This window comes from Podarcis muralis, chromosome 11, assembly GCF_964188315.1.
Source record: "Podarcis muralis chromosome 11, rPodMur119.hap1.1, whole genome shotgun sequence".
Classification (NCBI taxonomy): Eukaryota; Metazoa; Chordata; class Lepidosauria; order Squamata; family Lacertidae; genus Podarcis; species Podarcis muralis.
This window is the reverse complement of record NC_135665.1, coordinates 53,802,184-53,824,917: the sequence shown is the minus strand read 5'-3', so window position 1 is coordinate 53,824,917 and position 22,734 is coordinate 53,802,184. Positions and strand designations below refer to the sequence as shown.

Sequence of the window (22,734 nt, the reverse complement as noted above, 5' to 3'; positions counted from 1 at the left end):
CTAACAAGACCAGTGGTCAGAGATGATGGGAGTTGTAGTCCCAAAACATCTGGAGGGCTGAGTTTGCCTATGCCTGCGCTTGTCTGTTACAAACACACACACCTGAAACAGGGCATGAAGGCAACAGCCCTTCTCTGTTGCTTGTCCATAGGCCCTGATGTTCTTGGACATGGGTCAGCAAACTTTTTCAGCAGGGGGCTGATCCACTGTCCCTCAGACATTGTGGGGGGGGCAGGACTGCATTGGGGGGGGTGAACGAATTCCTATGCCCCACAAATAACCCAGAGATGCATTTTAAATAAAAGGACACATTCTACTCATATAAAAACATGCTGATTCCAGGACCATCTGCGGGCCAGATTTAGAAGGTGATTGGGCCGGATCCGGCCCCCAGGCCTTAGTTTGCCTACCCATGTTCTTGGAGATATACTGAACATGGAGGTTCCATTTAGGTAGCGTGGACAAATATATAACCCCTGAAAGTGTTGTTCACCTTGATTGTCTAATCCTTAAAAATAAAATCATGTAAGCCACTTGCCATTGCTACATCTTGTAGCAGTGAACCCCCTAAGTATGCACACTGGACTTCTCCCTTTTGCAAACTGCTTTCAGACATCAGAAACCAGCAAGGGAGTTGTTGGATGATTTCTACTCGATGCATTATCTGCAAAGGAAGAGAGCAGATACAAAGGAGTATTAATCTCAAAAGGGCAATTCACTGGGCAGTCTTTCCTTTTCATCAGCAGAGGTTGGGCAGTGTGACTCTTCTCCCCCACTGCTTAAAACTGCCTGGGCTTCCTGCATTTGATAGACTGCTCTGTTCCCGTTCCAAGAGCATGAGTGCGGATAAAAGTATGTTAGAAAACAAATGATGAGATCAATCAGATTCCTTTTGCCATTTTCTATCTGAGCTGTGATCGGTGAACCAAAGAGGACGGCCATTTGGGAAGAAATTCTCTCCTTGTGGCCACATTTGAGGGAAGCATAATGTGGGCTCCCCTTTAGCCGGGCTCCAAAACCAGCATTAAACCTTTAGGTACTGGTTAAAAGGTACCCTAGTTAGCCTACACGGTGATTAATGTTGGTGCCAACATTGTTTTTATGCATTCATTTATTTTGGTATCTGTCGCACAATTACAGCCCAAAGGCATACTCAAGGCAGCTTTCAGATTAAACACAGTATAATAACCAAAACATCCCCCTCCCAAGCTGAAATACAGCTCTGACAACAGCCGCAAGAAATCCACTGTAGCAATAAAACAGTGTAATGAAACTCATGAGGAACAGTGAATAAAATCTTATTGTCTTAAGATCTCTAATTGAGAAAATGCTGATGGGCGTGGTAGGGGAGAGTCTTAAAAGTTTGATTCTAATACATACTGCCTGGCTCATGGCTCAACGGTGAGAGCAACATCCCCTCCAATAAAGGAAGGCACAGTGCAGAAAGTGTAGCTGGATAATTTCTAAGCTTCAGCTAAGTGGGAAAGAGGGTTAAACTTGCTGTAGAACTCAGGATGCTTCCAGTTTTTGTGTCTCTGGTTTTTCTTGTTGTCTTCATTCCGATCTTTCCCCCTCTCCTTCTGTCCCTGTTCTGCAGGTTCATCAAGGTCAGCACTATGACTGATGGGGACTATGACTATCTGATCAAACTCCTTGCCCTCGGGGATTCTGGGGTTGGGAAGACCACGTTCCTCTACAGATACACCGACAACAAGTTCAACCCCAAATTCATCACCACAGTAGGAATTGACTTCCGGGAAAAGCGGGTGGTGAGTCTCTTTTCTATATAAGGTGAAAAAGATAAGTATTCTTGTTCTGGAGGTCCCATTAAGATACGAAACATTCCCAATATTTCAACACAACCTGGCTATCCTTAGCATTGCAACAATTATTCTCTTCCAGGCACTGTAGTCAGCCTTTGTAGCGCTCATCTGAATGACATGCAGCTTTGTCCAAACCCTTCATCCACTCAGAGTCTGCATTCATGTATTGTTTCATTTTAACTTTATCCTATACATACTTTTGACTACTGTTCTGCCAAAACTGTGTGTACAGTCGTACTGCAACTCCCAAACTCCTTGCAAGTCGAATGTTCCGGCTCCCAAACGATCGAAAACTGGAAGTGAGTGTTCCGGTTTTTGAATGGTCTTTTGGAAGCCGAACATCTGACAGGGCTTCCATGGCATCCGATTGGCTGCAGGAGCTTCCTCCGCCAATCAGAAGCCGCGCTTTGGTTTCCGAACATTTCAGAAGTCAAACAGACTTCCAGAACAGACTCCTTTTGACTTCCGAGTTACGACTGTACTTTGATCTTTGAAGCAACCAGATGTTCTCAATGCAGACTTGCTAACAGCTGTAAGAGCGAAATGTGAACTAGTTTTGCATTACTAAACTTTTTAACGGTATAGGAACTTTGGTTGGCATATGGAAACCCTACGCAGCTCCAGAAATCCTTCTGCCATTCTTCTGCTGGCTTGTTGAGCTATCAGAGGTGGTACTTTGGGGTCAGAATGAAGAGAAACTTCTTTTGACTGTGTGGGATTTCATAGCACAAACCACACATGAGATTGCTATTCTAGGAAGTGTCCATGTGGTTGCCACCATTCCACTGCCTTATCCAAACAGATTTTCACAGTGTATGAACAGTGAAATTCAACTCAGAAGTAAGGCCCATTGGGTTCAATGCAACATGCTCACAGGTAGGGATGGGGGCAGAATTCAGTGCAATGCACATATCAAATTTGCATTTTCCAAAACATTACAAGAACTGAAGCAACTGTCCTTCAAATTTTGTACTTACCTAGTTTTGTGATCCAGTTCTGCATTCAAACAATGCTTACAAAAAATTATTTATTAGGTAAAAGTGTGCACAAAAATGAATTTACTGGTGAAGAATAGAACACAGAAGTACACCGTATAAGTGTGTACATTAGTCAAAAAATGCATACATGAATGTGTAATAAACTTACAGTAAAATGCTGAAGAATTTTGATGAGGTTTAGTTTTTAGAAAGTTTGCAAATTGCTACAGCAATGTGGAGAACTGAATTTAGGATTGGCAAATTAAGAAACCAAGAGGACCATAATTAAAAGATCTTCCATCCCTCTTTACAGTTAACTGGTTATAGGACTGCAGTCTAAATATTTAATCCTGCCTTTCCCAAGCTGATGCCCTCCAGATGTTTCAGAACACAACTTACCAGCTGGTCTGTAGGGCCCATGGTTGATAAAGGCTGGTTTAATCGACAAAAGCCAGCATTCTTGCTTACAAGCTGTAATAAGAAAAAAGCTTTTGCCACACACAGGATTTTTTTTTTTTTTTGTCATCCACAAAAAAGAGACATTTTTGTGAACGTTTTCTTTTATATGTGCAATTTTGCACAGATACATACTATTTTTTGTAATATATCAGCGTAACCGTTTTCAAGGTCAAGCCAATATATTGCTGACTCGCCGTGCATTAAGTCTTTTCTTGTCTCATTATATCCTGTTAGTTTTGTGGAAAACTGAGGCTGTGTACACACTCCTATTTACTCTGCATCCAGTGTGCTCCTTAAGCCACAATCCATTTGCAGCCTGCACCTATCCATCATTTCTTATGAAATACTGCATTTTGATACATTTGCCCCCCCCCCAAAGCAGCTTTCATCTGAATTGTGAAAAAGAATGACCTTGCTGCATTTTAACCTGGTAATGTGTGCACAGCCTCATTTATAACTTCTAGTTACTGTGGCACATAACATTCCTTTTTCTAAACAACCACTTCGTAGAATCCTAGAATCATAGAGTTGGAATAGACCACAAGGGCCATCGAGTCCAACCCCCTGCCAAGCAGGAAATACCATCAGAGCACTCCTGACATATGGTTGTCAAGCCTCTGCTTAAAGACCTCCAAAGAAGGAGACTCCACCACACTCCTTGGCAGCAAATTCCACTGTCGAACAGCTCTTACTGTCAGGAAGTTCTTCCTAATGTTTAGGTGGAATCTTCTTTCTTGTAGTTTGGATCCATTGCTCCATGTCCGCTTCTCTGGAGCAGCAGAAAACAACCTTTCTCCCTCCTCTATATGACATCCTTTTATATATTTGAACATGGCCATCATATCACCCCTTAACCTCCTCTTCTCCAGGCTAAACATGCCCAGCTCCCTTAGCCGTTCCTCATAAGGTATCGTTTCCAGGCCTTTGACCATTTTGGTTGCCCTCCTCTGGACACATTCCAGTTTGTCAGTGTCCTTCTTGAACTGTGGTGCCCAGAACTGGACACAGTACTCCAGGTGAGGTCTGACCAGAGCAGAATACAGTGGCACTATTACTTCCCTTGATCTAGATGCTATACTCCTATTGATGCAGCCCAGAATTGCATTGGCTTTTTTAGCTGCCGCGTCACACTGTTGGCTCATGTCAAGTTTGTGGTCAACCAAGACTCCTAGATCCTTTTCACATGTACTGCTCTCAAGCCAGGTGTCACCCATCTTGTATTTGTGCCTCTCATTTTTTTTTGCCCAAGTGCAATACTTTACATTTCTCCCTGTTAAAGTTCATCTTGTTTGTTTTGGCCCAGTTCTCTAATCTGTCAAGGTCGTTTTGAAGTGTGATCCTGTCCTCTGGGGTGTTAGCCACCCCTCCCAGTTTGGTGTCATCTGCAAATTTGATCAGGATGTCCTTGAGTCCATCATCCAAGTCGTTGATAAAGATGTTGAATAAGACCGGGCCCAAGACAGAACCCTGTGGCACCCCACTAGTCACTCTTCTCCAGGATGAAGAGGAACCATTGATGAGCACCCTTTGGGTTCGGTCAGTCAGCCAGTTACAAATCCACTGAGTGGTAGCATAGTCAAGACCGCATTTTACCAGCTTCTTTACAAGAATATCATGGGGCACCTTGTCGAATGCCTTGCTGAAATCCGCTGCGTTCCCTTCATCTACCAGGCTTGTAATTCTGTCAAAAAACAGAATTTCTCTGTTCTCTGGTATCCAAACAGCTGTTCAGCTACACTTCCACATCTGTGTTGGGGGTTCCAACTTCATGCCCCTGGACTGCTAGTCCCTATCCTGTGCCAGAAGATGCTCCTGAATTTCTCCCAGGGTTCAGGAGAAGCTTGTTCAGCACGTGATGGATTTACTCTGAGAAGGCAGAGACACTCAGAGCCCCTGCTACAGATATGGAGCACAGAACACAACTGTTTGGATCTGGCCTGGGGGTTGGTAGATATTTTTGGAAGGATATGGGACGGTACGCCATTCTTTCTCCATCTCTGCGCTCCAGGATGAATGCAATTGGTATTCAGAACGTCATGGAAGGCAAAAGAGAAAGGAAGATCAATGCACCTCATTAATGATGTGCCCATTCCTAGCAATTAGGCACCAGTCAGTCCCTGAGCAGTTCATCCACACTTTTACTTTGATAGTGCAGCCTTTGCTTGAGTTGTTATGACAACAAAATTGTCATCCATCCTCAGATCCCCTGGTCAGACTACTATTTTAGTTCGTTCAGCAGCAACAGACTGTTGTACGCCACCCAGACCTCATAGGATTTCCTCGTATTCTCATCACCTCAGCTCTGAAAATAAGCAGAGAAAGAGTAATTGGGCCAAGGCCACCAAGTAAGCTTTGTGCCCAAGTTGGGTTTCATTCTAGGTTTCTCCAGCCCAAGTCTAATACTGTATCCATTCTACACCAGCCCTCTCTCTGCCATCATGCACTCATGGCATTGGTAACATCCAGGATGCTCTTGTTCTTGTTTGCAAACATCTGTCTCAAGAGACAATAGAAGAGTACAGCTCTGGGGGTGAAGTCAAACTTCAAGGTTATAGTGCCTGCTATGGCTATAGAGACTGATGCAGAAGAGACATGTTTTGCTGCAGCTGGGGCAGATGAAGGTGTCCGGTTGTGCTGCTGCAGATGCACCATGGCGTTTCTTCTCTGCACTCCTCCCAGCGGTCATTCCTCTTCTGGTCATTTCAATGGATACACAACCCGACTGTATCTGCAAGGGATTCCCACACGTTGAGGTTGATGTTGCTAGCCTTCTTGTCGCATTTGTAGAGGTGGTCTGCCAACTGGCCTGGTGCCTGAAGCCAGCTCCCTATAGAGCACATCCTTTGGGATCCTCTCATCTTCCATTCTGTGGGCATGACCAAGGCATCTCTTGGTGACAAAAACAACCACTGCATGACCACTCCAGTGTTTGATAACTTCTCCCCTTATCCATCTGTATCCTCCATCCTGCCATTCAGCCATGTTGTTCTCAGCCTTAATGGAAGGTGTATCAAGTCACCACTCTGCCTCAATAAACAGCTAAGCTTTGTTTGGTGTGTTTCAGGTATACAACAGCCGGGGATCAAATGGCTCTCCTGGAAAAGCCTTTAAGGTCCATCTTCAGCTCTGGGACACAGCCGGGCAAGAAAGGTAATGCATAAGAACATCGTCTCTGAAGCAGAGATCATTGGAAGAGCAAATGAAAGGTTCTCCATTCGATCCTGCTAGGCCATTTCAGATTAGGCAGGTTAGGTGTTATTAGGGAGACTGGAGAAAGAGCAAATTGTTCATCCAATGGAGCACTTGTGGGTGTGGGTGTGTTGCTTTCGCCAAGAGGACTGGCGTCAGCATAGCGCATTTCCCCCTCCTGACCATAACATGAAGCGTAACTCGGTGCACGGCAGCCTCTACTCCATTTCTTTTTGCTGAGGAAATTGAATTGCAAAAGGGAGATACACCGAGCTTTTCCAAGCACAGAATCCTCACTCTCTGACAGACTTATGCGCTCCTTTCTCAATATTTAATTACACGCACGCTTACAAGTCCCCCCTCCTTTTTTAAGCGGCCACTGCCTTGTTCCTATATTAAAGTTAGGCACATTGTGCCATTGATTCCAGTCAGAACTTTGCCCAGTAAATGTGCTTGAGGCCATGGCACATGTGACTCCAGCAAGCGTTTTGCTGCAGCAACTGTTGCATCGTGGTGTGTTGCTTTTCTAGCACACCTCAGTCAGCAGTGATCTAGCAAGTTGTCCTCGCGTGTGTAACATCTAAAGTGCAAGGGCTGCTTTACATCTGAGATATCCTCTTATCAAGGAGAAATTGCAACATGGGGGCCTTTCTGCCATGGTTACATGGGCTCAGAGCTGCTGTGCCCATCTTGGAAGCGTCTTCATGAATGTGCCCAATAGGTTAGCAGTCACAAATCAAAATGTGAATTATATAAGACTGCCACTGTTTTGTGTAGCCTCTTGCAGAGGAGTGTAAGCAACCAAGGCCAGTCCCTGCCCCCAGGAGGCAAGGGTAACCATTAAAGAGGTGGGAGGAAAGAGGGATGCAGCAAGCATACAATATATGGATTTATATGAATAGCTATGCATGTTTATGTATAGAATTTGTTTTTTAAAAAAATAACTCTCAGCTTAACATGTGGCTTTCCATGTTCACCCAAGCTCCAAAATGCCTGGAAATTGCAATTGTTAAAGGCCAAATCCTTAACAGAGCCATTATTAGACAATGCGGTATCCTACCCTGTGGTTAGTTCCAGCTTCAACACTACCTTGGGGCTGGATTACTGCCCCTCTTTTGTAAACCGTGCTGAAGTTTTATTAGCAATCCAGTGGTGTGTAAATCTCCTCGGGCCCAAGTCCAAGATTTGTCTGCTCTCTGTCACAGTCTGTGCAACTGATGCTGTCATTCTGCTGAAGCTACCGTTCCACATTGCGTGTCTGTAACTGGCAACCAATAAAATGTACATAGAACGACAGAGTTGGAAGGGACCTTTTAAGATGGTGGCCATTTGCGTCATCTTGCAAGCAACAGTAATGTTTCCCTTCAGAGCCTATTATTTTATTCATATGCTTATTTTAATCCAATTAACTGACTAAATGACTGAAGATATAGCCAATGCCTTAAGTCCCACAAGATGCAATGATGGCTCAACTTGGATGGCTTAAAAGGGGGTTAGACAAATCCATGGCAGGTGGGAATAGGAATAGATACGAGCTGGAGGTGGCGTGTTTTCAGTACCAGTTGCTGGGAATTGCAAGTGGGGAGAGGGCTGTTGCACTCAGGTCCTGTTTTCAGGCTTCCCATAGGCACCTGGTTGGCCCATATGAGAAGAGGATGCTGGACGAAATGGGCCTTTGGATCAGGATCCAGCAGGGCATTTCTCATATGTTATTATATATTTAACTGGGCAACAGTCCCATTAACAATAAATGTGGGCAACTGGATACAGTGGTACCTTGCTTCTTGAACTTAATCCTTTCCAGGAGTCCGTTCGACTCCAAAACCATTCGCAAACCAAGGTGCGGTTTCCGATTGGCTGCAGGAGCTTCCTGCACTCAAGCGGAAACCTCATTGGATGTTTGGCTTCCGAAAAACGTTCGCAAACCGGAACACGTACTTCTGGGTTTGTGGCGTTCAGGAGCAGATTTGTTCGGCAACTAAGCCGTTTAAGAACCAAGGTACAGCTGTATTACCTGGGCTGTGGGGATTCTGTTGCGCTCTGGAATGTTGCGTCATTCTCAGCTCTCACTTAAATGAACTAACATCCTGCTTAGCTAATCATTATGGCTAGTGTTGTGCTTGAAGGGTGTGTGAGTAATACCGTCTGAAATCTCAGAAGCCAGGGTGGGCTCATTTGCCCATCCCCTTGATAGTAAAAATTGGACTCAATTGTACAAAACAAGCAAATGTGCAAAAATTGTCGTTATTTTGCATGAGCCATACAGGCTGGTTGCAGAGTTTTTGACATTTTTACACTCACGTCCATAACTGAACAAATCGTAAACCACAAGAGGGCTTCTCGGCTTTTATGGTACCATTGGAATAACAGTGAATTGGTGCATATATTTCCTGTAAAAAGGAGAATGTTAAAAGTTTTCCACTGTGATTTATCTTTGCTTTCAACATCATTAAACCATGCAGCAGAAAAATGTTTACCTACTGTGGGTTTTTTTCTTCCTTCCTGAGCTAAGTCTGCATGTTGATCCTTTCCCTTTCTTTCTTTTGGCAGATTCAGAAGTCTCACGACAGCATTTTTCAGAGATGCCATGGGCTTCTTGTTAATGTTTGATCTCACCAGTCAACAGAGCTTCTTAAATGTCAGAAACTGGATGAGTAAGTGGCGGGAGCATCTGCCTCTCGTGCCCTCAAGTGCTTTTGGATTAGGCTATATTGCATCTGTCATTCTTCATACAGGGGCTACTGCTGTATAAGACAGAATCTCTGTCCATGCTTGGGATTTTTTATTTTTTTTAAAGTGTACTCGGAAAACCCATACTCCATCCTAACCTTTAAAAAGTGAGGTGAGCAAGAGAGCATGGAGCAACCTTCTCCAATCTGCTGGCCCATAGGTATTTGGACTACAGCTCCCATCAGCACCAATGCTTACGGTTGATGGGAATTATAGTCCAGCAACACCTGAATGGCCACATGTTGAGGAAGGTTGGCATATTGGGAGTTGCATGTATTGGACCCCCAGGCCCCTTGAAAGCAATGTTGGGCCCGCATTGAAACCAGGAAACATGGTTATGGGCCCAGGGATCGGGGCCACAGACCTAGTGCCAGCAGAGGAAGGATTGGGGGCTGATTTTGTCCTGGTTGGAGTCTCCTGGAACCAGCAGAGTGGCGCAGCAGAAGCGTGCTGGGCCCATAACCATGTTAGGATCGTCCTGATCTCGTGTAGGACCCTGGTAGAGACACATGCCTGACTGGCATGTTCTCTCCCTCCTGGTCGATTGTTTGGGAGCTTTAAAAGCTTTCTTCAGCCCAAACATCACAGCGACTGATACCAAGAAGCATCAGCACACTTAGGGATCTGCAGAGTATTCTCAGTTTGCGTAACAGAACTCAGTAGCACAGCATTTTGGCTACTCTATTTTTATTTACATATAATATACTTGGAGCATTCTGCCTTAGCTCCTTCCTCTTTCTCATCAGAAAGCAAAGAGAGAGAGAAAACAAAGGGCAATCGTTCTACTTCACGGAACACAGTAACACAAAACATCCTGTCTCTGTCACTTCCCACACTGTGGAATGAAAACATACACCATCATGTGATAGATAGACAACAATCCCGTGACTGCAAACACAGAGCAGGAATCCTTACAATCTGAGCCAGGAGGTCCCTGGTTCAAATCTTGCCTTAGCTTCAGACTCACAAGATAACGCTGTAACATACTCTCTCTGGATAAAGCTTGGCTGAGATCTTCCACAAAAATCTACAACAAGATGGGATGGGGTGAATGAACCAGTTGGGTTTTATAGATAAAAAAACTGAACAGGCAGACTAGAAGACGCCAGGGGGAGGGGGTTGCCAATATAACTAAGCATTTGTTCCTTTCTCTTTCATACGTTCATATGATGTGTGTGCATTGCATGTATGTGTGTGTGAATCTGCTCTTCACTCCCAGCATACGCCAATAGTCAATCCTCTTCTGTTTGAGGGTGAGTGGGAAAGATGGAACTATGAGATAGGACTAATGCGAAGTTGGCTACCCTTTATCACTGCAACCTCATTCACCTTCATGCCTAGCTTGTTGGTTTTCTGTAGACATCTGGTTGGCCATTATGGGAAACAGCATGCCGGTTAGATAAGGCAGTCTTCGGTCTGATCCAGCCGGGCTACTATGTTATTATGAACCCCTATTCTCTAAGCCTCAGCAATCACCATGTCTGTACAGTATCTGCCATAATGGGATAATAATATTTGCTTACCTTACGGGACGTTTGGAGGGATTACTGAGATAGTGGGAAGTGCTTTCAACACTTCAAATGCACTACATACATACAGGTTATTAATATTCTGTTGCCATTGTAGTGAGGGAAATGAATTCTCTGCTACTTGGCCTTACTAGACAAGTTTTTATTGTTCTAGTTTTATTATTTATTCATTGGAAGGGCTGTTGTACCCTAGAGCAACAAAAATTCCTATGCCTCCAATTTCTGTTGTGCATAATTCTTACCTTGACATGAAAACAAGTCCTCTTGGTAGTCATATGGAAACAGTTGTTTTTACGCTTGTCTTTTTTCCAGATAGCTTTTTCAGCATCCCTTACCCAGGCTTCTTTGTTTTGTTTAGGCCAACTGCAAGCAAACGCGTATTGTGAGAACCCGGACATTGTATTAATTGGAAATAAAGCTGACCTGTCAGATCAGAGAGAGGTCAATGAGAGACAAGCGAAAGATCTAGCAGACAAATACGGGTAAGCCCAGTCAGTTACAGGAATCTTAACATGAATGAAAGGCTTTAAGCCTCCTTAAAGCTCTCCTATGAAAGGTGATTAAGTGTATACGTCAACTTTCTAACTAGCATCCATGGTCATGCCCTAAGGCTTCACATACATTTTTCTCTCCTGGGATGCACAGTACTGCTAATCTGTACTTTTTAAAAAAATAATAATGTTAAGTTGGTTAGTATTTGGAATTTTAATGAAGGTGCAACATGTTATCTCTTTTATACCTTGTGTTCCTGCATAATCTGGTGGGACTGAGTCTTTGTTTTATCTGGTACTCCAAGAGTCTCCAATGATAGTTTTAAAAAAGTTTCGATTTCCACTCCTATTATGTAGGGGGAAGAGCAGGGCAAAGTCAAAGCAAGCCTTTTTAGGCATGTCTAGGGAATGATTTGAAAGTCTATGATGTGGTTCTGTTGATGTAAAAGCAATTTTGTATTGAGGGAAAACCACCTGGGATCTGTGGATAAGTTGTCCCTCGAAGGAAGAGCTGGGTAGACATTATCGTTAATGACCCCATTTTTAAAATGTCCCATCTGACAAAGATTTTTTGCTGTTTTCCTGTTAGCATCCCATACTTTGAAACGAGTGCAGCTACCGGCCAGAATGTGGAAAAAGCTGTGGAAACGCTCTTGGACTTGATAATGAAACGTATGGAACAGTGTGTTGACAAGAGTCAAGTCTCAGACACAGCCAACGGAGGAAGTTCAGGGAAGCTGGCATCAGCAAAATCAGAAGAGAAGAAATGTGCATGTTGATTTAGCTCCTCAGACAGAGGGGAATGAACAAGAAGTTGTCCTATCCGAAAATAGCAGGCCCGACCAACCACCAAATTCAACCCTGGAAGCTCTTGTGGGACAGCTGTTGTTGTCTTAAGCAAGGCTGATTATTTCTGATGCTGAGAGAGTCTTGCTTCCATGCTTGCCACAGATGTTATCTGTACAATGTCATCTTCATAGAAAACCCAAAGGCCCTCATTCTTCTCAATACAACCAGGCCAGTAAATAGAGGAAAGCCTTGCTTATATTGGGGAGAGAGTTGTTGAAATGTTATATGATAAGACAGTGAATCACCCTTGTAGGCCCATGCAATCACTTCTAGTCCTGTTGCCTTCTATTACTATATACATTATGCATTTGCTACAGACGGTTTATAAAAAGCAAATGGATATTAATGTAGCTTATTATAAATGTCTTTGTATTTTTATTTTTTTGTCAATACCAAGCAGTCATTGCTGTTACATTCAGCTGACTGATGTCCCTGATGAGCTCAGAATATTGCATCCTCTTCCAGGATAAAACTGAGGACCTGTGTAACATTGGAACTGATGGCCAAGTGGAATTGGAGGGGTGTGGGCTAAAAGAGGAAGGGGATGTCCAGGAATTCCAGCACAGTGGTGGGAAGGAGCAGGTGCGTACTGCAGTGAAGCTTTTTTCTCTAAACCAAAAGGTATTGTCCATGCTTCAGACACCAAGGCCAGCGTTGTCTCCCAAGAACAGAATGACAAACAGTTTTTCTGGTGACTTTGTAATTGCTTTAAAGGAGTCACTTTCCTCAGGTAAAGAGAAGACAGGTCCATATGAATGCAGTTAGCTTTTCTAATTAATCCTCTTCCCTCAATGCATTAATTTTTTTATTTTTGTTTTACAAGTGGGCCACCTAATAAATGTAAAACTGTTGAATGTTGATTTGAAGAATGGAGCACCACAAAAGCAAAACCTTGATTAAATATATAATATATGCCTGGCACTTGGAAGCATTTTAAAATTGGCAAGGTAGGCTTAGGAACAGAGCATCAAAGGGTGATTCTGTTACTGTAGCTATGCTGCCAACTGTTGAGTGGTGCCAAATTGTTCTTTAAAGCCAAATGTTGTGGTGGGGCTGTGATGTATTAAAACGTATCTTTTGAAATAAATAAAAAAATCAGCTGTGTACCATTCCTACATGGTGCCACGTTAGAACAAAGTATATACTGGTAAAGTCCTAGAGCAATATGGCTGCTCCAGCTTTGGCCCTGAAGCCAGCAAGATCCCACTGGGAAAACTGGAGAAGAGACTTTAAGCACCACGTGATCTTTGCTTTATGGGCCAAACTATTGTCCCATAGTTTTATTTGGGATTCATGCAGAGGTGATTTTGTGCAGCACAAGGCAAGAGGGTATCTGGGCAGCCCAGTTAATGTACAAAGCTGAAACTGCAACAACATGGAGAGTTGGAAGATGACGTTAAGGAGAAATGATACAGAGGAGTTAGGCTTGCTTGCCGAAAATCATACTTCATAGATGGAGAATTCTGAGGTGCCCGCTCTGAGATCTTCCCCCTCCATCCCTTGCTTATTAAGATGGCTCAGTTGATGAAATCAACTGCAGAGCCCCCAAATCCTGAAGCCAGCCCTAGAGGGCAACATGAGCATATGGTAGTCTGTAGGAAAGAGCTGTTGCACTAACAAGTTCCTCAAGGAAGGAGGAAGAGGTGTGTGCTTGGAAAACCGCAGCTGCTAGAATGCTGCACGTGGGAGATTCTGCCTCACCTGCAACAAGCAATTGACAGGATGTCTCTCAGAAAGAAAGAAAAACCCCAGTGGTATTTTTAACAGTTCATAAAACCTTGGTAGCTATGCTTTTGGAATTTTATATTTTTGCATGCTATTTTTTTGTGAAACAACATACCACATCCCTGGTGCATGGGCTGTTAACGGTTCAGTGCAAGAGCAGATTTTCCTCCCTTTCCATCTCATAACCAACTGCTTTTTTTCCTTCTGAGGACCATTAGTGAGACTTCTGAAGCACCTTCTCTTAGGAAGCCCAGCTTTCCTCCTTTTTTTTCATGCTGCATTTACTGTAAAGTCCCTGCAAAATTTCGAGATGTCTTATTTGAGAGGAACCCCTCTGTACTTTTAACAGCTGCATGTTGGGGGGATTTTGGCAAGCATGGTTTCCTATTAAGGACTAGGGTCCAGGATTCCTATTTTTCCTCTTATAGTGGGGTGGAGAACCTGTAGACCTCCACATATGATAGCTGGAGATCCATGGGTTCCCCATTTCTGGACAGCAGGGTACTAAAAACTGCCGAATCCCAAGTGAAGTCTGTTGTGTTTGGCATAATAAGAGTCTATATGAGGTTTTCAGCAGTGTCTGTGCTGATTTCATTCCATAGCACATCACTCATCTTTGGTGGCACCTTCCTGGTTATCCCACCTCCACCTCTACCTCCACCTCTTATCAGAGCTGGAAATGAGGAGGAGCAGGAAGTGTCAGAATGACACCAGGTACCTTTATGTAGGAAACTTACCTTGCCCTCACAGTTCTTACATAGGCTGCTTGACAAAATGAGCCTACGTACAACAGAATACTTAAAACAGGCCATCTGTGGTTCATTGATCAACAATTGCCAGGGGCATAGAAAAGTTGGTATGAAAATAAAGAGTTAATTCCAGGCTTCCTTCTCCCCTTTTGAAAAATGTTGCATAAAACGATGGAGTCTCTTGGAATGAGTGCAGTGAAATGTAGCTTCATTTGGTGTGTGCTGGCGTGGGAGACATCACTTTTCACTGTCCCCTGTAGCGTCCAAGAGGAATGCTACAACTCCTCAGGTGCTTTTGAGGTGCTTTCTTTGAGTGCTTTCAAATAATCAGCTGAAGTATTCCCCAATCACCTCTGCAATATGGCTCCACAAGCTTGATGAGTTGTTCATACTTAATAGATGAGGAGAGAATTAACTCTGTCCTGCTGTCCCGGGAATATCCATTTGCCAACTGTAACAGCATGGAGGAGTTTATCAATGTGGCTCAGTGTGGCGGTCCTTTAAGGATAAGTCCTTGGAGGAAGGGAAGTGTATCCAATTGGATTCATGTGAGAAAATGGAGTGTTATGGAGTGGTAACAGACATGTGGTGCACCTAAAAATGGGTATTCGATCAACACTTTCTGGGGAAAGCCCATTCTCTCCAAATGTGTGTTTGTAAATTTGTCTTAAGGCCCTTGTCTTAGATCTACCAACACACTGACTGCTGAGTTCACACCAACACTTAAAGCTGGTGTGGTATTGCTAAAGCAGGGGATAAAGAACCTCTGGATGTTGTGGCTATATACCTCTCCCCCACTGCCACCAGCATGACCATTAGTCTGGGATAATGGGAGTTGGACTCTCAACAACATCTGGAGGGGGGGCAGGTTCCCGTCATTTGTGCCAGAGCTGTAATCTGAAGTCTCCTTTTCCTAGAAAGCAAAGTCTACTGTGAAACTGAATGAAAAGTAGAACCCAATTTTTTTCTTGTTAACCTCCTCGTGACTCTGCATTAGGATCAGGTACTTTTGTGGGCCAGATGTGGAGCCTTCTGGAGCTTTTTTTCAGGAGTGTAAGTCTTGCATGGTTCTGTCTGCCTCCCCTTAGACATTTTTATCTCATTCCAGCACTTATGTTGGGAAATGTCAACCAGGTAAGACATAATATTGAGTCAAGCTGTGTGTACAACAGTTATAGAAGCGAAGTAAGATAAGCCAAGCTTTCACAGGAAGGGACAAAAATGGGTGGGATGTGGGTAGGGCCCTGCTATCATGTTGCAAGCAAGTGTGTGTGTGTTCTGCAAGAAACACATTTTAATTTTGGCTCTGCTGTACTATGACCTGCCTTCTCATTTCATATCATCTGTATAAGACAAGGCCTGTACTTGGGTGGGGAGATTAGGTAGTCCCAAGTAGTACAGACATTCTTGCACTTTAAAAACAAAATAAAACTGAAACATTCCTCTCTCCACTCAGAAAGGCAAGTTGCATCACTTATGTTCTACCCTTATTTTCAGAACACCAATTTACATAGATTCTTTATGAAGCATCTCCTATAACTGCCTGTCCTCCCTGCACAATAGGGCTTTCAGTGTAAATAATTCGAGGTACTTTGCCTGAGCATATTTATTGAAATGATCCTTTTCAGATTTTGTATCCTTTGCCTTCCTGACTTAACACTAGCAACCTTCTAATTGATCAATTGCTTTTTTTAAAATAAAAAAAATGTTTTCTCTGTTAGATTATTCTGAGCATGTTTTACGTTGGTCTATTTGGCAGGTCTGTACATGTTAAAAGATTTACATTCTTGAACGTGGATGTTTTGTATTGTATGTCTCTCAGTAGACTGCGATGCCAGCATAACAATGTCAGTCATTACTTTGTTGTACCAAAGTACCTGTGGCTTTAAAACTAAATATCTATAAATATATATATATTATATACATACACATTGTCAACTTTTATTAACTAGTGTCTGGGTTTGTACAATATGGTCGAGGAATGTAATCTTGTGGTTTCATATCTGCACTGTCCTTTTGAAAATTAAAATAATATGTTTTTAATCAGTGTTGGGCTGTTGGAGCGCAAAATCAGGAAAGTGTGTGTGTGTGTGTGTGTGTGTGTGTGTAAGAGAGAGAGAGTTCACTATGTTTTACAACAGTGTTGGGGAACCGCAGACCTAGCGCCCAGTGTGGCCCAGCAGGCCTTTGTATCTGGCCCTCAGAACTCTCTTAAGGCCACACCCCTTCTCCCTAGGCCACACCTCTCACTATCCCTGCCTTACACCTCAAATTATTCTTTTCATGACTGGATTGTGTCCTTGAAATCTAATATGCCTCTTGCTTGGCTGGATGTAGAACAGAGAGAGATGTGTGAGAATGTTCAGAAACTAGCTTACTGTATGTGCAAAGGTAAAAAAATACATTTGATCCACCAGCATTTGACACCTGGCAGGCTGGGCAGAAGGCACTGTGACTTTCAGACTGAAAAAAATTAAGACTTCAGGGATGCATTCCAGTCCAGCAAGTGTGTGGCTGCGGAGAGAGCGTGGTCTGCAAAGAAGAGCCAGATAGAGAGGTCTGGAAGGTGGCTTTTGGCCCCCTTGGCCTCAGGCTCCCCAATATTTACTTAGGGAGTATTCACAATTTAAGGCCCCCTGACTAACATCAGTTCTCTGGGCAGCTTGCGGATCAAAGAATAAAATGCAGTCCTCATCATCAGTTTCCACTGGCATAATAGGACTTGGGGTTCCTCTCCTTCCCGGGTGTGCCTCCCAATCAATCAATAAATCAGTGTTTATTACAGCAAACAGCCAGCATACTAAAACCAGAATTTCTGCATAGTTTGCCTCCCAATCATCTCCAGAAGGTCCCCCAACCTTCCCAGGGCACACAGGAGGATGGAGGAGACCAGATGAAGAGGATATGCATGAATCAAAGTCCCTCACATCAGCAGGTCCACAGCACTGGGTATGGCCCAGTATGTACACATTCAAAGCTCAACAGCAGTAGCTGTCATGTGGTAAGCCTGTGTTGGAGTGTAGTGGAGTCTAGTCTGATGGTCTAGTCAGGTGGAGTCTAGTCTGATGGTCCATTTAAAAAGTTCCCTGCTGGTAGAAAATTGGCATATCTTCCATTCTCCTCTTCCCCTCCATTCTGCATTTTACCCATGTGTCTGTCTATCCCTATCTAATAGAATGAAATTGCCACAGGTGGGATCTTCCATAAGAGAAGGGGTTCCCTTACATCCTCAGGTTGCTGTCTTGAGCATATTTATACTACCTAGATTCGGTCGAATAGAGAAGGATTTGAGGGCATGAATAGCTCATCGCTCATCCTTCAAGGCTTTTGCAAATTCCCAAAATTAGTTTCCAAGCCTGAGCCTGGAGGATTTCCTTAGCATCTTCAGTTCCAGCAGATTTCCCCTCCCCCTCCAAAAGAACCTTTGCAAACACTTCAAACAAAGCCTAGCCTCCTTAGGGTATGTGGTTATAACTATTTTAGGGATTTTAAATTGCTGGACTTTGCAACAAGATTGCTTTAGAGGCACCTTTTCTAAACTTTGCTCGTAATGAAGGTTTTTTTGGGTGGGGGGCAGAGGAGTTTCAGTGGAAGCACGTGGATGTTTGCCTTCCATACGTTTTCCAAATTCAGCTGTGTTGAATGGCAGGCTACCAGTACTATTTGATGTTCTAATTTGCCAGATTTCTGATTCCTGGGGGCAGCTCAGCAAGCTTCACGCTGGGATTACTCAATAAGTCATGAGCAAGTGTGTAGGAGAGCTGCTTGTAAATCTTTAATAGCAGTAGCGATTCCAAAGTTTCAAATGATTGAAATGCATTTAAAACGGGGAGCATCCAATGTTTCTATTTGCCTCTGAAAAACAGATGGACGTATTTGAAAGTAGGAAGTCAATAATATGGACAATATTCAGGTAAGGAAACTTCCCTGTTGGGAAAGGGTTAAATGTCTCCCTCCCTGAGCACAATTGTCGTCCCTGAGTAGATGCTTTAAAATAAAAATGGAAACACCACACCATCTGATTTTGGGATACCCCCATTTAAATTTGGCCCTAAACCTGGGATGCCATCCAAATTACTCAAATCCATGACTCAGAAAGTGCAAACCTCTATACTTGCTTCAATGCTGCTGTTAAATCATATACCTGGACAAAAAGGGGGGCAGGGATTCCGCTTAAAGGAGAACAGCTCATCAGACACAGCATGAAGGATGTTTTTGAGAAGATGCACTCCAGTAGGCTTTGCAGTTTGTAATTTCAAATGGAGTCTAATTAAACAAATCACTTCCTCTTGACAAGAGGGCAACACAGCTGGTAAGGAACCAGTGGATGCAATGGAGAAGCATAACCTGGGCAGACCTGCACAACTTGTGATGGCCCCCACTGGCTCTCTAAGACACAAAGAATTTGGGTTGTGTGGTTAATTTGTACATCCCTACCTGTAAGTCTGTGTGTACTTAGAAATCAGTCCCACCGAACTTGGTAGGGCTTTGTTCTCAGTAAAGGAGTGTATAGCACTGAGCTACAATGATTTTTGCACCAGAGCTGTATCATAAAGAATAAGGTTCGTAGCTCCATCACAGAGTAGCTTTGCATGCAAAAATAATAATAATCCCAGGTCCAATCCCTGGTGTCCCAAGGTAGGGCTGGCTGGGGAAAGCTCCAGCTTAAATTCCCACAGAGACACTGTTGAAGGAGCCAGGTAAGTTTCTGACCCTAAGTATGGGTGGCGCTGTGCTCTAAACCACTGAGCCTTGGGCTTGCTGACCAAAAGGTTGGTGGTTCGAATCCCTGCGACAGGGTGAGCTCCCATTGCTCGGGCCCAGCTCCTGCCAACCTAGCAGTTCGAAAGCATGCCAGTGCAAATAGATAAATAGGTACCGCTGCAGTGGGAAGGTAAACGGTAGTTTCTGTGTGCTGCTCTGGTTTGCCAGAAGAGGCTTAGTCATGCTGGCCACATGACCTGGAAGCTGTACACCGGCTCCCTCGGCCAATAAAGCGAGATGAGCGCTGCAACCTCAGAGCTGGCCACGACTGGACTCAACTGTCAGGGGTCCTTTACCGTTACTGGTCATTAGTATAAGAAGGGAAGTTGCTTTGTGCCAGAGGGCAAATGGGTAGGACCCCTCCCTCATCAGGCTGGTAGTGAGAAGGACAAAGGCCTGAGTTGTGTGTGAAGTGAGCAAAAAGCAGCCTGCAGGCAGAAGCTGGGAGTCAGAGCCATGCTTAATTCCAACAAGGCTGTGACTATGGGAGAAGCAAGGCCTCACAATGTAAAGCCCCTTTGAAAAAAATATAAAGCTACAACGGTTGCCAGTTAGCTTTGGGGTTCAATGCAAGATGCTCACCTACGTTTAAAGCTCTAAACAACTTAGGGTCCAAATATCTGAAACATCTTCTTGCCGATGGACCCTCTTGTGTTAAGATCAGCAGAGGGAGTTCTCTTCACGGTTCCACCTCCCTCAGAAATTCAGAGTATATCTGTGGTCCAGGAGAGGGCATTCTCTGCAGCAGCCCCTAAGTTGTGGAAGTCCCTCCTTGCAGAATGGCATCTGCCAACTGCACTGAATGCTGAAGACGCACCTTTTTTTCTCCTGGCCCTTGACGCTCGGGATGCATAATTTTAGGATCCACCCTATTTTTGGGACGGCAAGTTGTTTTAAACTGTTTTTGTGGTGCATGCTAAATTGTTGTAACCCACCCTGGTACTTCAAGGTGAAGGGCATGCAATAACCCTCTTCCTCTTCCTAGTGAGGATCAGCTTCATCAGACCTCCGTGCAGCATGAATAATGTTCTGAAATTTATTCTGCATGAGTTAATGAGTCAAGGCAGTGAACATTCATCACTGGTGGGGAATAGCCACAGAGCTACAGTCAATAAATAAATAAATAAGAAGCTGCCCAGTCTCCCCTGAAGCTCCTCCTCCACATCTGACTCCACTTCTTTCATTGGACAGCCATCCTGTGGTTCCATCTACATTAACAGAAGACCAAACATGATGTGACGGATGGAGGGCAGAGGGTGGGTAGACTTTTCTCTCTCTCCTATGCATCATATTTCGAAGAGTAATCCATGAAATGAAGTCAACAAAACTGGGATCCTTCCGGTGGATCTGCAAAAAAATATGGCCTGTGTTTCCTGGAGATGCTTCACTTATGGCGTCTGGAAATCATGGTGTATGGTGTACTTCCGTCAAGCCTGGTGAAGAAGAAGATTACAAGTGAGCCATACATCCAGCTACGGGTAAAACATAACTTTGTGCAAATAAATCCTGTGCCAGTACTCTGCAGTGAGTCAATAACTTAAGAATAGCTTTAAGAACTGCTGTCATCATGCTGTATAGAATAGATCAATGGTCCATCTAATTCAACCGACTGCTTACCAAGACGGTCCAGCTTCATCCCCCAGGGAGATTTGCTAGTACAACCCAATTGAACTATCTACCTGCTCCAGCATCTTGTTAGCCCAGTTGGTTAGAGTGTGGCCTGATTAACACCAAGGTCACAGGTCTGATCCCCGTAAGGGACAGCTGCACATTCCTGCATAGCAGAGGGTTGGACTAGATGAGCCTCCGGGTCCCTTCCAACTCTGATTCTGTGATCAGTTGTGAATACTCTCTTTGAAAATGGAAGCTGAATCTTGCTCTTGTGGATAGTAGTTATTAGAACTATCTGGAGGAGAAAGAACTTCCCCAACGACATTCATTTTTCAAGGCAAGCCAACCATACCTGAACGTGACATTCTGAAGGTGAATTTCTGGGCCAGTATTATGGGGAACATGTGGCCTTCCAAATGATGTTGGACTCCAACTCCCAGCATCTCCAGATGGTCAATGGTCAAGAATGATGGGAGCTGTAACCCACCAACATCTGGAGGGTCACAGCTTCCCCATTCCTGCATTGTAGTTTTGAGGAACCTTTAGAAGTGAATGGAGAGTAAAGGCACGCTCAATAATGTCTTCCATCATTTCTAGCACAGGAGTTAATAGACTGAAGAGCGAGCAAGGAAGATCTGATTCAGATCTCACATCTGCTATAAGCTCAGTGGGTGGCTTTATGGAACCGGCTATTATCTTAGCCTCGGGGCATCTTCTGCAATATGCAGGCATCAGAGGGTTGTTGTAACCATTACTGAGATAAAGACATGCCTTGAATATTTGCAAACTGTCCATAAATATGAAATGTTACTAGGTAGTAGGTCTGCCCTGGAACCATCTAAAACTGTTGCACATGTTGTGAAATATTCTGTTCTCTGCAGCTACATTCACATGTAACACCAGATTGTGGCTGGGCATTGAATCTGAATCAAGTTCAATCTAGCACCTCAGTTGGAGCTGGGAGAGGCCCCAGGTCTGAAATTCTGGAGAGCTGCCGACAGTCAATGCAGACCAGGGATGGGGAACCTGTAGCTCCCTCAGATGTTGTTGGACTCTATCTCCCATGATCCCCAGCCAGCACGGGCAATGACCAGGGATGATGGGAGTTGTGGTCCAGCAACATCTAGAGGGTCACAGATTCTCCATTCTTGGTACTGAGCTAGTTTGACTCAGTAGAAGGCAAGTTTCTATAGCCCTGCTGGTGCTTAGAATTTGAAGTAGAGTACAGGCAGCCAAGGACAGAAATCTCATGCCAGCATTCCCCATTATTCTCTTTAGCCTTGTTCTTAGAAGCCAATCTCTCTCCCTGCCTTCCAGAAAGCAGAGCAGATGGACTGCTTATTAATAACCGAGGAGAGCAAACCAAGTGGTTGGCCTGTAATAGACACCCACATGCTCTGCATCAGTCAGAACAGAAGGATGGGCAAGACGCAGTCCTTTCGATGGACCTCGGATGAACTAGCAACAGATCGCAAGGCAAGAGCTGGCGTCTTCTTCAGCAGAGAAAGCTACGCTTGAGAACCAATCAGCAACCGAAAAGCTGTGGTGAATTTGCACGCAACATCCATCAGCATGACGGGCCTCTTGCACACATTCCTTTCTACCTGCCCTTTTGAAATTGAACCAAGAGTTCGTGCGGCTTCAATGGCAGCCTGCAGGCAATTTCACATGTGTTTCGTTCGGATGGCTTGACCGAAGAGCGCATCATGCCAAAATGGCACTGAGGAAAACACCCTTCCTCCAATAGCTGGCCAAGGCCAATAAGCAATGGGGTTTGCATAGTTCCTATGCGGAGCAACAGACTGTCTGAATTTGGACTGTGACAGCAAACAAATGTT

The 22,734-nt window shown here is 44.1% G+C and overlaps 2 protein-coding genes across 6 annotated transcripts in view; one reads left to right on the top strand and one right to left on the bottom strand.

Moving 5' to 3' along the window:
- Positions 1-16,564, top strand: part of RAB27B (RAB27B, member RAS oncogene family) — a 113,578-nt gene extending 97,014 nt beyond the window's left edge. For all 3 annotated transcript variants that reach the window (XM_028748566.2, XM_028748565.2, XM_028748567.2), the window contains 5 exons: positions 1,598-1,769; positions 6,324-6,409; positions 8,999-9,102; positions 11,066-11,189; positions 11,788-16,564. In XM_028748566.2, coding sequence (XP_028604399.1) covers positions 1,617-1,769; positions 6,324-6,409; positions 8,999-9,102; positions 11,066-11,189; positions 11,788-11,977 — 657 coding nt within the window. In that variant the 5' untranslated portion in view covers positions 1,598-1,616 and the 3' untranslated portion in view covers positions 11,978-16,564. The remainder of the gene's footprint in view (positions 1-1,597; positions 1,770-6,323; positions 6,410-8,998; positions 9,103-11,065; positions 11,190-11,787) is intronic.
- CCDC68 (coiled-coil domain containing 68) overlaps positions 15,615-22,734 on the bottom strand; it is a 34,576-nt gene continuing 27,456 nt past the window's right edge. For all 3 annotated transcript variants that reach the window (XM_028749269.2, XM_028749270.2, XM_028749271.2), the window contains exon 12: positions 15,615-20,718. In XM_028749269.2, the coding sequence (XP_028605102.2) occupies positions 20,670-20,718 (49 nt within the window). In that variant the 3' untranslated portion in view covers positions 15,615-20,669. The remainder of the gene's footprint in view (positions 20,719-22,734) is intronic.